The sequence below is a fragment of the Oryctolagus cuniculus genome, unplaced genomic scaffold (genome assembly GCF_964237555.1).
Source record: "Oryctolagus cuniculus unplaced genomic scaffold, mOryCun1.1 SCAFFOLD_50, whole genome shotgun sequence".
NCBI lineage: Eukaryota > Metazoa > Chordata > Mammalia > Lagomorpha > Leporidae > Oryctolagus > Oryctolagus cuniculus.
The window spans coordinates 832,301-847,759 of NW_027208298.1; the positions used below are offsets into that span (position 1 = coordinate 832,301).

The following is a 15,459-nucleotide window of genomic DNA, read 5'->3' on the forward strand; positions in this document are numbered from 1 at the left end:
TATGTGCCAGAAACCTTCCACTGCACACTACCATAGCATGAATGTTCAAAAGTTATTTTAAAATTTGCTACATATAAGAGAAGTTGAACATTTTTCATTGGATTATCATTTACATCCCCTGCCTATATTCCTGCAGAACTATGGTCTTCTTTCTTGGTATTTGTTGAACACGTTATGTAGTGCAGCATTAAGCCTTTGAGTCAAATGCAAACTAAAACTATACTATCTCAAAATAACAAATAAAATATTACTAGGTTGAGCAATAAAATGAATCAATAAAATTGTAAAACAGAATGATAAAAATCTGTAAGATGGAAAGTTATACAGTTTGAAAAAAAATAAATCATGCCTGCTGCAATGTGGATGGGTTTGAAGCCAGACTCCTATGCTACATATTGATCAGAATTATTCAGAAAAGGTAAGCTCAGAGAAACTAAAGAAGATGATTGCTTGCATGATATGAGTTTGAAACTGACTTCTTATTGCATAAAGAAATTTTTATAGGGTGATGAAAATGTCTTCAATCCACTTAGAGAAGACTAATGCATGAATGTGTGAACATACTATGCACAATCTGAATGTTCAATATGAATATGCATGTACTTAAATGCTTTTGACTTATCCAGTTTAAAATTGGTTCATCTTAGCTATGAGAACTTCACATTAATAAAAACAACATTGTGTCGCATGTGCAAGTGAAAAAATAAAACTTAAAACAAAGACAAAAACAAAAACCAATATATTGATGAAAGAACATACAGTTAATGATTTGGTGCCATGTTTAAATGAATATTCCATATATGTTTGATAAAGACATCATTTCAAAATAGCTCAACAATGAGAATTTATTAAGATATTTTGGGCAACACAATATCTCTACAGAGGAACACTGTATGACCAAGCACCTCCCGTGTCTGGAAAAGGAATCTCACTTAAATGACAATGTCAACAAAGAGATGTCAAGCACTCAATAGCCAGGGCAAACAGAACATAAAGCTTGTATAATTAGATGTCTTAGCAAATATGAACAATTACATTGTCTGTACATTGATAAAAAATATAAATTAATTCAGTCTCCACCATTTCAGGGATAGCCTTTTAATATAAAATAATATTGTCGTTGTAGCCTGGATGAAAATTTACATCATAATTTATTTTTACTCAATATAAAATTTTTCTCTAAAATCCATTACTAACTCTGAGAGGGAGAGAAACACAACCCCATGCCTGTCCTGGACTGAGGCTACAACCAACAACAGGCAGTCAGACCCCAGTTTTTCACATAGGTGGCCAGGACCAAGTTAACATGAAGATTCAACCCTTCCTTCCAGGGTCCCCAGGAGTCAGACGTCCATGTCAGGAGCCAAAGCCAAAGGTAGAAATTTATGCCATGCACTCAGAATGCTAGGATAATGTCCAATACAGTAAGTTTTTAAAGGAAAAATCAATTTTAGTTCCCCCATATTTCTGGAATGCTATTTCAGAGTGGATTCTTGGTACTAAACTCTAAATATATGATAATAAAACAAGTGGAAAAAATTTAGAATCCTTTAGAACTTGCTTTTTTCTTTAAGCCTTTCAAAGTGTTCTTCTCAGGTCTAATAAGAATAACATAGCACTTGGGAAAAAAGATGCAGCCTAGGAGCCCTGCACTGGAGGCCAAGATGGAGAAGACCTCCACGGCCACCATGACCTTCCCCTTGGTGCTGTGGTAGACAGGCAGGAAGGTCACCCAGACACTGCAGAACACCAGCATGCTGAACGTCAGGAACTTGGCTTCATTGAAGGTGTCAGGCAGATTCCTGGCTAGGAAAGCTACAGTGAAGCTGGCCAAGGCCAAGGAGCCCAGGTAGCCCAGGACACAGTAGAAGGCAGTGGCCGAGCCCTTGTTGCACACCAGGATGATGTGGTCAAGCTCAGAGTGTGTATCTAACTCAATAAAAGGAGGATAGGTTCCCAACCAGATGCCACAGAGAGCCAGTTGGATCAAGGAGCAGATGGGTATAACAGAGTTATATATGCCTGATACCAGCAATCTCCTCATTGTTCTTCCAGGTTTTGTAACCTTGAAGGCCAGAATCACAGTGATGGTCTTGGCCAGCACAGTGGAAAGAGCCACTGTGAACACAAGGCCAAATGCTATTTGTTGCAGGAGGCAGGTGGCTGTGTTGGGACGGCCAACGAAGAGTAAGGAGCAGAGGAAGCACAGGAGGAGGGTGATAAGCAGGATGTAGCTGAGGGTCCTGTTATTGGCCTTGACAATGGGAGTGTCTCGGTGCTTCACAAAGACCCAGAGGACTGCAGCTGTGAGGACAGAGAAGCACAGAGCCATGCAGGCCAGAGCCATCCCCAGGGATTCTTCAAAGGCTAAGAAGGTCATCAGTTTAGGGAGGCAGCGACTTCTTTCCTGGTTTGGGTACTCATCGTCTGAACACTGCATGCACTGCTTTGCATCTGATGAAGGAGAAATACTGAATTTTTACTTTGCAGAAATTTTGAATTTTTTCCTATTGTCAAAAATGGTCAACTCTGCAATGCCAGTGGGAGCTTGTGATGTATACCAGGGCACACCCAATCAGGTTTCTGCATTGCTGACCAGGGAGCATGCCCATCGGCAGATTGGAATAAACTCATTCAAACAACACCTTCAGGAGATGGGGGCTCGGTTAACTCATCCTGTGACACAGTGCTGTTCCCACGAGCATGGATGCTTTCCAGCCTTTGTCTGTACTATCTCCTAAGTCAGCCTCATGTCACATCCTGCATCTCCATGCTTCAGACACAGAAATAAATAACCCAAACCTCACAAGATAAACTTACCATCATCAATACTCCAATTGCTAGCATTTCCTGACTGCATACTACTTGATATCTGCAGAAAAAGTCTTTTCTCATTTTATATTTTTATTTCCTTGAGAACCTTGTTTCAATTTTAATGTAATCTTGAGGTGCATTTTATCAAGTAAGCAACATTTGGATTTGAACAGAGGTGTTTTTTATAAATAAAGAAATTTGAGTGCAATTGATAATTTATCAAGTTATTGATTGAGAAATTAGATATTTTTCAAGTTAGTACATAGTATAAATTAATTTCAAAATGAATTTATTAATATATTACATTCTCAGGGTCACAATTGCATGATAATTACTATAACATAATTCTCACCAATTCTCATGTTAGTATGATATTAATAAAAGCAAAAGAGCTAACATTCCATTCATTGGTACCATTTTAAGATACTTCCTTTTCTCCACCTCACCTCTACCTTCCTCCGTCCCTCCCTCCTTTCCTTTCTTTTTTCTCTTTTCCTTTCTTCTTTTCTTCTTTTTCTTAATTCCTTCCTTCATTTCTTCCTTTTTATTTTTTGAAATAGCATATTTTTAATTTACATTATAGTCAAAGGCTTAAAACTCCACTAAATCAAGAATTCAACAAGTAAAAATTAATAAGACTATAGTTCAGTGGGAATGGAGGCAAAGGCTATAAACAATAACCAAAACAAAGTGTCCATTTCACTTATACATATTAAATTTTAAAATAATCATAGAAACTCTGAGTAATTTTTTATTTTGTATTTTTTGAACTTTTCACTCATTTTCATGAAATCATGGCTTGTTACCCCATTGTTCTTGTGGATGGTGGGGAAAAACGTCAGCTCTGGACACCATGTTGTCTCTCTTGAAATAACACTTCAGTGCCAGTACGGCAAGAAATAAGTCATAGAGACAAGTCAATGAATGGACATATCTCTGTTTTAGTTAAATACAGAAGATGGGCTCCGGCACTGTGGCATAGCAGGTAAAGCTGCCTCCTGCAATGCCAGCATCCCATATGGGCCCCGGTTCAAGTCCTGGCTGCTCCGCTTCCAATCCAGCACTTGGTTATGGCCTGGGGAAGCAATAGAGAGTGGTCCAAGTCCTTGGTTGGGCCCCTGCATCCACATGAGAGACCCAGAAGAAGCTCCTGGATCCTGGCTTTGGATCAGTGCCACCCTGGCTATAGGGGCCAAATGGAGAGTGAACCGACAGATGGAAGAATCTCTCTCTCTCTCTCTCTCTCTCTGCCTCTCCTTTTCTCTGTGTCAATTTGATTTTCAAATAAATAAATCATAAAAAATACACATGATGATATTGGGGTCTGGCTATACTTGTCATAAGGTTTTGATTTAGGTTTTGTAGATGATACTTCTTCAATCATACAAGATCCCAATGTAATTTAGAGTAAATCTTTCTGGATTTCTTATCTTGAAGTACTCATTCCTCCTCTTGGGGTCTCCAGAGGCTCTGTCTTCAATCTCAGATACTTTATACAGTATTTGCACATACAAGCAAGTATTGTTTTACAACATGTTTCCAGAATTAGTTTTTTTTAATTCTTTTTACTTGTTATTGAATTTTTGTTAAAAAAAAGCATAGGTTAACTCTGTTCTGTTATCTTCTCCATGTCCAAAACTATTTATTTCCTCTAGGAAATGAATAAAGCCAGATGGTTGCTACTGCTAACACAATGGGAATTGAGATGCTCTTTTGGAGGTAATCAAATCATTACTAGGTCTATTTCTAATATTTTGAAAAAAGAAATTATTTCTCAATGAGACCTTGCATAGTTTTTACATTCTCGGTACATTTTGTTTGATAGGTAATTCTTTTTATGTTTGTCTTGTTCAAACATTTTTAATGAGTATGCCAAACTTCATATTATAGCAGGATGTGATATTCATACTTCACCTTGAATTTTTCCTTTAATAAATTCTAGAAATCTAAATGTAACTGTGGTACTAATTAGACATCCTTAATACCATGCACAAGATTAATGAAAGTGCAGGAAGGAATATGGTATTTCCACGATGACATACAAGCGCTTGCTCTGTGCTTATCATGTGTTTGTAAAGATGAATTGGTTTCATGATCTACAGGCACCAATAGAAAGTCTTGATTATTATACTTCCTGAATTTCTCAGCTGCAATATAGCAGGTTCCACCTGCAAATCTCAGATGATGACTCATCTAATGTGTTGTGATGTCTTTTAGCATCAGTGCTAAAGTTGTCTTTCTAGAATGAGCACCACCAGACAACAGCTTAAACATAAAGAAATAGCTGTAGTGATCATAAATTGATATATTGAATTAACAAGTACATATGTGCATAGAAAAAATGATGCACTAAAAATTCACTGGGTCCTACTGAAACTCTTTGGTTTCCCTTTTGTGGAGAATTAATTAGGACCATAAATTATGGATTGGAAATTTTCTACCTGTCTGATTGGCAATTTCTCTCTCGGGACACAAAACACAAGTATAGCAGCAGATAGGTCTTCCTTCCTGTGACATTTTCCTGAATCCAGGACCACAGCTCTGGCTACACACAGATCGAGGAGTCTGAAGGAAAAAGAGAAGCATGATCATGGTTTGGTTTATTATCAGCCACCGTGAAGGATGTCAGTAGAGCCCTCCTCACTACATAACACCTTGGTCTTCAATTGAAAGTCACAACTATATCCCCTCCTCCTGTACCTGTGGTCAATACCTAGACATCCATTTCAGTATTTCAACTATTACCACTCCTGTTTCACTGACCCTGATTCCCAAGGATTACAAAGGAACCTGATCATTTCACACTTAATCTCCTCACAAGACTACTCACGGATCTCTCTATGGGTATTCCTTGTCAAAAGAGAATCATACCACTTTGAATGCAACAGGCCATTCTATCATCTCTTCATTGATAAGTAAGCTTTGTTCATGTGGATTCTTGGAGGAAAACTCTCCAATTTTAATAAGCAAACGAAGACCACTAGGAAAATTCACAACGTTCTGGATATAGTAATGCACCATGTGGTTTCTTGTTTCATGGAAGGATACATCATCTCCAGCGCTGTTTGTAAATTGGATTTTCCTAAGAAATGGATGGAGCTGGAGGACAGATATAATCGAAATACAGAGCACATCCAAATTAGTTGTTGGAAGTCAGATGCTCTAAACAAGCCCTCTTTCTTGTCTTCTGCATTCATTTTTTCCATTTGGTAGAACATTAGTTTTCTTTGGATGGTTAAACATCTCCTGGGTTCAGGTACTCCTCTGCTCCCTCAACAAAACATCAAAGAGTGATTGTCCCCAATCAGAAAACTATAGTTTTTGGTCCAGAGGTTGACTGGAGCATAGGCTCTATTGCAGCCTTGGTCATGAAAGATTGGTTGGGGCTTTGTGGAATCTAACTTCACTGTTACTAGTTTGGAACCACATAGATGGCTACTGAAATAACTTGATAGGTGTTGTGATATATCACAAGTGTGCATCTACATAAGTTCTTCATAAGGTTCAAAATATAGTTGATGATTAGTGTATTTTGGTTGGGGAAAAATTAGAGATTTATGCATGATCGTTTCATAAGATATTTTCCATCAAGAGACTCAAGACAACTGGTAACACCTCAGAGGTCCATATTTATAAATATGTACATTATGTACATTACATATATCAGCAATATGTCTTATACCTTATAAGGTATACCTTAACACAGGTTGAATGTGGTACAACATGGTGTTCTTCCTTTCTTTGGTTTTGGGTCACTTATTGTGATGACTGTGACTATCTTTGACATATCAGGAAGTATGGTATGACTAAAGGCAAAATTTCAAATCTTTGAAAGCTTATTATGTTTTATATAGTATGTGTTAACCTTGGACCTTCTAGATCACAACACACCTGCTATGGGATACAACTAAGTTCTTATTTTTTAAACAGTTTTCACTTAATTTTTAAGTAATGTAGAGGACAAAATTCACAAATAATTCAAAATTATATCTATGGAAGCCTTCTTGAAAAATTCATTTTCTTTACCAAGGTTTGACTCTAATCATGTGGATTATAAAATATGCTTCTTATGAGTAAAATATAATTAATTTATGAAGTAAACTTTCTCATGTTAATTTTTGCATATACATTTTACCTTTTCTACATATCACACTTATTTAATTTATTCTGCAAATTTATGAATGTATTTGTCCTTTGCATACACAAACAGAAGTTCCTAAATACATTCTATATATAGGGAATGGATTATGTAAGCTAGGGTTAAAACCCAGACAGATTCATTTGTAATCCAGAGGGCATATCCTGTGCTTACGTGCATCCTCAGTAGTCTCATGTGTAAGAAATGGGACTACAGTCCATGCCCCCTGATTGCTGCAGAGTTTGTAAGGACAATTGGTCTAACATGCTTTATTTCCCATCCACTTCCTATCATGTTTAGGATATTATGTGAAATCCATGTCTATTTTCACAAAAAGTATCTTATCTCATTAAGGGCTGAGGCCACAGATTATACAGAATTACAGATCAATTTATTAATCAATAATTAATTATTGATCTAAAATCAATTATATAATAGTTAATTATTGATATAATAATTAATTGTGTACTATATTATATAATTACATAATGTATATAATTAATTTATATTATATATAATTAATCAATTATAGATTTGATCAATATTTGCAACAAAATACATGGAATTGAAGATCACTATGCTGAGTGAGATACTGCAGGCCCAGGAAAGAAACATCAGATGTTTTTCTGATTTGTTCAAGTTAATATACAGAGTACAAACACTGTGATGATATCCTAGCATGTTGTTTCCATGAAGCATACCATGTATATGATATATACCCTAATTTCCCTTTATTAGGAACATTGTCATTAATCCCTCACCTTTTTAATTTAATAGTCCTATTCCAAGAAAAAGCTGTATATATGAATATATATAAATATCTACATGTGATGTACACGTAGCAGGATGCCAAAATTGTTAAATTTTACAAATGAAAAATGAATAGAAATGAAAAATAATTGGTCAATATGTCTTTTTTGGCTTTATATAAATTCCAAAGAATATTAGGGAATGACAACTTTTTATCTGTTGTTTACTCATGTGTTTCATTGTATACTTTACAGTATTTCAGCCAGCATTAGAAACTTTCCTAATATGATTTCTGATTAGAAAGTAAACATTCAAAATCTACAGTGACTGAAATTTCCAGCCAAAGCCAACAATCACAGATATACCACTAACCAAAAGAAAGAGCCCACATTCTTTTGTACCTAATCTCTCTGAACTTGAGATGAAAAGCAGGGTCATGATGCTGTACCTCAATAAAACATCTCTAGATTCCATCAAGTGGCCAGTGCTTGTTCTGTTCTAAGGGAGGTTTACCTGCCAGGGAAGAATCATGGGCTGGGCTGCTTCTCCTGGAGATCCCATTTCTACTTTCTCCAAAAGCATTTTATGGAGGACATGAGCCACTGTGTAGACAGCATTGTAGACTAAATAGCTGGAGTCAGATATGGTCAACAGGTCAATATGTCCTGGAAGAAACTCTAAGGAAGTATTTCGTGAGCAGGTTCCAATACGTCCACAAAATGACCCTGCAAGTGAGCAGTCCAGATGGAAAAGCCATAATTTACTAAAGTAAAAGTCTTCTGGGTAGTGGGAAGGGTTTGCCATCTTGACAAAATGTTTGAGGCCAGGGATTTCTTCCTTGTGGGGTGAAAATGAGAAGCCTCCATGTAGAGAGTGCAACATGTGGTTTGTCTCAGACATAACAAGATCCCACTTTGATGTCAAGATCCACACCTTCCCCATGGTTAAAAAGGACCTCACTGAAATATCCACACTGATGAGACCTCTTACATCACCATAGAGTATATGCACATTTGCAGATGAAGCTCTGATGCTACTCATGAAAGTGAGATCACTATCCCCATACAACTTCTTTGTGACAGGGAGCTTCACTGTAAAGGCCACACAGATACTTTTCTTGAGCATCTCTGCTTCAAAGTACTGAAGGAACTGCTCTCCCTTCATGTCATCAGACACAAAGAGAGCCACCCACATCCAGCCAAAATGCAGCAACAAGGAGATCATTCCATGGCCCAAAGAGCTGTCACTGGTGGCCATCTGATAGAGTGAGGGAAACTGGTCCTTATCATTTAGCATGGGATCAAAGGGGCCATAGGTGAGCTGAAAGCAAAGAAAAACATGATCACATTTTTGTGAGATTTGTCTTATCTCACTTGGAAGTGAGTGAAAAAAAATCTCCCCAAGGTGAGCTTTAAGTAGGTTACTATTGTGTGAAAAGAAAAAGTGCAGTGAGATGAAAAATCTTGCTATATTGACCACAGAGAAGACCATGCTTCACATGCACATTACTTTAGGTTAATAAATGTGACTCCTCATCCTTAGCTTTAAGGAAAATCTGTCAGTTTCTGTATGCTCTTCATGTCCTGCAGTGGGGACTGAGGAATAAGAAACTTTGGATGCTGCTTCACCCAGCCAGTGGTCTTTCCCACATCCTTGCCCAGGGTGACTGGTGGAGCAGAGCCACCTTCTCCATGGTAGATAACTTTAGACAGAAATCTCTACTGTGTTGATCTCTTGGTATTTGGTGTACACTGATTACCACAGGAATCCTGCATTGTCTCCAAGAATACAATTACCAACCCTCTTTGATTTGGGGCAAAATAATTTTTCCAAAACAGAAACTTCCACTCACCATGTGGCCTATGTTTGGCAGGCACATTTTCTTGTGTAGTGTGTCCCTGGGGAAGTATTTTTTAGATACTGGTGCAGACCTAGGGAGGAAGTGATAATGTCTCAAGTCATTGGGTCATGGAATTCATGTGGAATGACTTCCTGGTTCTACACATCTGCTCTGGCAGACTCAGCCAAACATCATGGCAGACATTTGGTGAGCAAACCAGCAGAGCTGGTTATATTGGAGCCCCTTGTCTGACTGGCTGCTTCGCTGTCTCCTGAAGATTGGATTCAATGTCCACATGTTTGATATGTAGAGTTGTATATGGCATGGCCACTGAGAATGTGAAAAAAATCAATCTGTGTGCTTGTGACTAATTAGGATTGAAAACATGATTGGTTGAGCTCCAGTATAACTGGATATGAGTCTCAACACTCCATGGTGGAGCCAGCCTTGTGGCACTGTGTGTTAGCCTATCAATGATGATACCAGCATCCAATTTTAAATTGTCAGTTCAAGTCCTGGCTAATATGCTTCCGATCTACTTGCCTGCCAATGTGCCTGAGCATTCAGCAATGTGTTACACAAGTACTGGGCCCCTTTCTACCATGTGGAATAACTGGAAGGAGATAGTGGCTGCTGGCTGCTGGCTGCTGGCTGCTAGCTGCTGGCTGGCTCAGATCTAGCTGTTGTGGGAGTTTGGGGAGTGACCCTGTGGAATAGGAGATCCACCCCACCTCTGTGTGTATGTGTATGTGCCTTTCCTTCTTTCTCTATTGCTTTGCCATTTAGATAAACACATATAGAAGTCTTTTTAAAAATAATTTTTCACTGTTACACTCAGTGTTTTCCCAAAGAGAACCAAGAGGTAGATCCCCATATCCATTAGTCCTAGATCTCTGGGTGCCACCTGAGACAGTGCTGTCCTAGGATGGGGCATGTCTGTGTGCTGTGGACATTTTTTATGAGGCATAGAGGTGTGACTATTAGATAGTCAATGCTTCCAGCAGGTGGGAGATGGTTACACAGGCCCTAGACAGGAATATTAAGAATATGGTCAGCCGGCGCTGTGGCTCACTAGGCTAAACCTCCACCTTGCAGCACCAGCACACTGGATTCTAGTCCAGGTTGGGGCACTGGATTCTGTCCCAGTTGCCCCTCTTCCAGGCTAGCTCTCTGCTGTGGCCAGGGAGTGCAGTGGAGGATGGCCCAAGTGCTTGGGCCCTGCACCCCATGGGAGACCAGGATAAGCACCTGGCTCCTGCCATCAGATCAGTGCGGTGCGCCGGCCACAGTGCACTGGCTGCAGCGGCCTTTGGAGGGTGAACCAATGGCAAAGGAAGACCTTTCTCTCTCTCTCTCTCTCTCTCTCTCTGTCCACTCTGCCTGTTAAAAAAAAGGAAATATGGTCAACATACCCTGCTATTTGCCTTTATTCCTTATCCTTCCCTTGTTAATAATCTCATGTCCCTGAAAAATCCATGGGATCTCTCCTATACCACAGTGGAATATGTACACTCGGCTGCCCCATTTCCATTTTTCAGAGCTGAGAGAATGGTGTTGGAGGAGATTCAACTATTGTTCTCCAAATTCACAACTCATTTACCTGTGGGGTTTTGTAGAGCTCCAAAAGTGTTCCAAATTCAATGGACAATGCTGATGTGGTTCCAGCAATGATGGCAACATGTCTTCCTTGTTTATGGCAGCTGTAGTTAGGAAAAGCCAGATTCATCCCAGCCAACCAATACACTAAGCTCAATAAGGTATACTGTTCACTGGCAAAGGCATTGAAGAATTTGAAACCCAGGGTCAGGTTGGGGAGTAGCTGGGGGTCCTTATTGATCTCCTGGATGGCAAAGCAGAAGGCCAGCACGTATTGGTAGCTCTTCCACAGCCACCTAAAAAGAGGGGCAGCATCAGGGAGAAGGTTCAGAGCATGGAATTCAGAGCAACAACACAGCCACGCCCTGAAGCAGCAATGGTCAGACTCAGGCTTCCACTCAGTTGTGCCACAGCTCTTGCACATGGAGGAGGTGTGAGGGAGGTTCCAAGGGCTCTAGAAGATCCTGGCAAGGTCCTTGGACTCCTCTGAAGCAAACCATGTCTATGATCACTCTCACCTTCATGAACCCTCTAGGGAATCTTTGATGTGTTCAACCTAAGGACAACACCCAGGAGCAAGCATTTCTGTTTTCAGTAATTTCTGGAGTGGGCTGAATACCACCTGACTCATCTGTTGTCCAAAATTTTAGAACATTCTCAGGGCCACCTGAGCTGTTTTTCCCTAGTCCTCACTTTAATTTTCTACTCTAATATTTTGCTTTGCTCAAATCAGATTTAACATTTTGTTTTCCTTGAATGTAAACATTTGACTCCTGAAATCTGTCAGATAATTGCTGATGATTGCTTAGTTTCCATTTATTTTTTTCTCTATTGAATTCACATTTGTCATTTCATATTTTACACTTGCATGTTGCCTCCTGTTTTCTATATATGTTCTTAAAATTGTTATTAATACAAAGATTTCATATATTTCATAGATATTCTAAGAGGATAACCATATGTCCCTCCCTTAATTATCCCTCCTTCCTTTCTCTTTTTTCATTTAATCTTTGATATAACATAATCTCAATTTACTCTATAATCACAACATATATCTTAAGTGAAAATAGGATTTCTGAGAATTTAGGAACTCTCACATTTTATGAGAGAGTGGATGGTCTATTTCCTCACTATGGATTTCTTTTATCTTCTTCCCTTGGAATTCTTTTGAACTTTTATAACTTATTACATTGCTTCCATAATTTGAAAGCTAAGAAAAGTCATACATGTTAATAAGTTACCTGGGACTCAATATATTCATCCAATCATTCCTTTAGTTACTTTGCATTGGATATTATGTTTCTGTTTTGGGCTTAATTAAGAGTTTTTCATTTATCCTTATCCTCAATATTATAAACACATTCAAAAAGTTTCTAATTGACAGTGCTTTATTTTTAGCTGAACAGTATTTATTGGGTCAGACAGTGTTGTGCATGTTGTTCTTATATGAGGAGTTTAAAATTTAATTTTGTCCTCCAGGTAAAAGTCAGTATTCTAGACACACTTAATCCAAGGAGATTTTCAGATATGTCGAGGACTTACTTGTTAAAAATGAAGTCAACCTGGCACAGAAATCATGCTACTGTCATGTGTCCATAGCTTAAATTTATTTATTTGAATAATAAATTAAAACCATTGAATAAACTTTTTTTCTTTTACACATTTAGTCTTAGTAATAGAATTTTTCATTGTGAAGGGCATACTGCATTCACCCTGGGTTATTTACAGCATGTGCTATCAGCTGAAAGTTGACTAGCTTAATTCTTTTTTTTCCTGAATGCAAAGTTGTGAGTTGTTAAGTACAGAACCTGGCATGCAGAGTTATTTTTTTAAGTAAACAGGAGTGTCTGACACCAAAGCAGACCTAGATATTAAGATATTTTGAGAAAAGTATACTAAATGTTGTTGCAAGCCACAACATGGATAAAATAGGAAAACATGGTGCACTGCAAGATGTTAGTCACAAAAGACCACAAGGGGTATGAATCAGTTCACATGGAGGGGCTATAACAGACTGATCCTCAGACACACAAGACAGATGGGTGGTATGGACTAGGAGAGAAAGAATGAAAAATGTAGAGACACTGAAAAGGACTATGGGGATTTGTGAGTGGGTGATGAACATTAACAGGTTTATCAGCAATGAGTTGGTAACTCTTTTAAAAATCTTGATAAAAGACTTTATCTCATTATTCAATGATGTACCCCAATCTTCTCAGAGAAATATGCAGTTTATTAAATGAAATTGATCATTAGAGTATTACATACAGTCACGCAAAATGAATGCCAAATTAAAGGCCAAACACTGGGTAAACAAGTGTGGGATCTGCACATAAAATAACTCCTTGTAGGCAAATAACAACACATCTTCCATCAGCTTTAAGGGAGTTCAGTCATTGTATTGAAGCTGGAGCTTGAAGCCAAAGTCCACAAAGAATTAATCATCTGGCCCATATTAACTAAAGGAGACTAAAGCATACATAATTTTATTTTAGAGTGTGACAAGCACATGAAGGCTGGCATGTCTGCACAAACAAGGGTGACCAGACACTTTTCTACCTGGGGAACAGAAGACAGGGCAAAGCCTGTCCTCCTCTTTTTGGCGTGGGCTGACCTCACCCTGAGATCATGAACAAGACAGGTCCTCACTGTCTCCCAGTGTCCCTGAGATGAAAGCTTACATGGTAACACTGTGCCTCAGAGGTTGCCAGGCCCATTATCAGTTGCCCACACTGCATGGCAATCTGCTGAGTGGATAAGCTTTAAATTCCAAAAAGCATGGAAAAGCCAGACACACACCATTTAAACCAACAGCTCTCTGCCTCACCCTCTTCTGAACACATGAGCATGTGGTTCTCTGCAGTGAGTCAGAAACACACTCCACTGTCACCATCAACAAGGGTGCAGAGACAGGATGTTTGTTTCTAATCCTCTTCAGACATCCATGTTAAAAGTTACTAAAACACATGCTGCACAGGTACGTCAAGCCCAGAATTTTCTGTGTGATTCCTGGAGAACCATCAGGATCCAAGCGAAAGAATTGGGGAAGACAAACCCCTTCCTCCTTGTGACTTTCAGAGACTTAATGCCTGCAGTCTGTTGGGGCTAAGTTATTGACATGTGGTGAGACACAGTCTGTCACAGTCTGTTTATGGTGGCACATCTCAGACACACATTGATTCACTATCAAGTGCATTTCAACAATGCTCTTGTCAGCACTGACACCCAGAATGACCTCTTAATCCTAACGCTGACCCCAGACCAGGGTCTCAGTGTCTCAGGACACCTGTGCCCACTCCATGCATGCAGGTGGGATGGGATCTGGAGTCCCCACATTTTGACTCATCCCAAGATGTCCAGGGCTACATGGAGTGGGCACATTTCTATTGATGTCACTGCTCTGTCCCTGAAAGACTAAGAAACAAATGTAAAAATGAACAGGAAGGTGTGGAAGGAACAAGAGTGGAGGGAACCTATGACTTTCTTTATTGGCATTTATGCCACTTTCTGCATACCTTCCAGCATTCTCAGAAAGTATTAAACAAAGACATAGTAACATACACTCACATTCAAGAATAACCAGACTTAACACATATGCACAATCTTGAACTTACCACGAAACAACAGTTTTATACTGGGCACGATGTAAAAAAGATATCTGGACCTTTTCAGTTTCTGTTTCTGGATAGTAGAGAGGGAAAAAGCCACCCAAGATCAGGTCTCCATCTTGGTTGATACTTGGCTTAAGGTAATGATAGCATTCCCTGTGAGTCATGCCCTGTGAAGTGTGTATAGTATGCAGGAGTAGGCACAGAAGGCTCACAGACAACATCTTGCCAGTGTTTTCACAATGCAGAGATGAAGCCCAGAACATCAGCTGAGGTTAGGGAACAAGGAGCTGGCAGGTGTCAGCAGGCTCAATCCCCTGCAGAGAATCGCTCTCTGTGCAGGGCACTGCCGAATCCCAGTATCGCTGTCTTCAAGTCTAGTGAGTCAGAAAGGGGCACAACTAGCAACTACAGGGAGTTATTTCTAAGGAAGTCCATGCAGTGAGACATTGCCCTTGGTGTCCATGTGATCAGCACAGCACTTGCAGCTCAGCCTTTTCATTGCTTCACTGTGTCCCACACAGTAACTCAAGGGATCACCCAGCCCTGGGGCCCTGCACCTGTCACCCTCCATTATTGGGGAAAACATGTTGGAAAAACATGTTTTGGACTCTCTTTCCTCTCCTCCTTGTATGATTTCATCATGGTCCAACAAAGCACTGGGGACCACTGAATGATTGGACTGTGTACAAAGTGTTAAGTGTTACTCCAGG

General features: G+C 39.3%; 1 protein-coding gene across 1 annotated transcript; it reads right to left on the minus strand.

Annotated features, from left to right (window-relative positions):
• Positions 1-1,540: 1,540 nt before the first annotated feature.
• LOC100350224 (vomeronasal type-2 receptor 116-like) lies at positions 1,541-14,913 on the minus strand. The gene is made up of 6 exons (XM_051829260.2): positions 14,753-14,913; positions 11,143-11,434; positions 8,216-9,022; positions 5,686-5,913; positions 5,256-5,379; positions 1,541-2,454 (listed from the first exon to the last, which is right to left on the minus strand). The coding sequence occupies exons 1-6, from the start codon at positions 14,911-14,913 to the stop codon at positions 1,541-1,543; spliced, it is 2,526 nt and encodes an 841-aa protein (XP_051685220.2).
• Between the last annotated feature and the right edge of the window lie 546 nt (positions 14,914-15,459).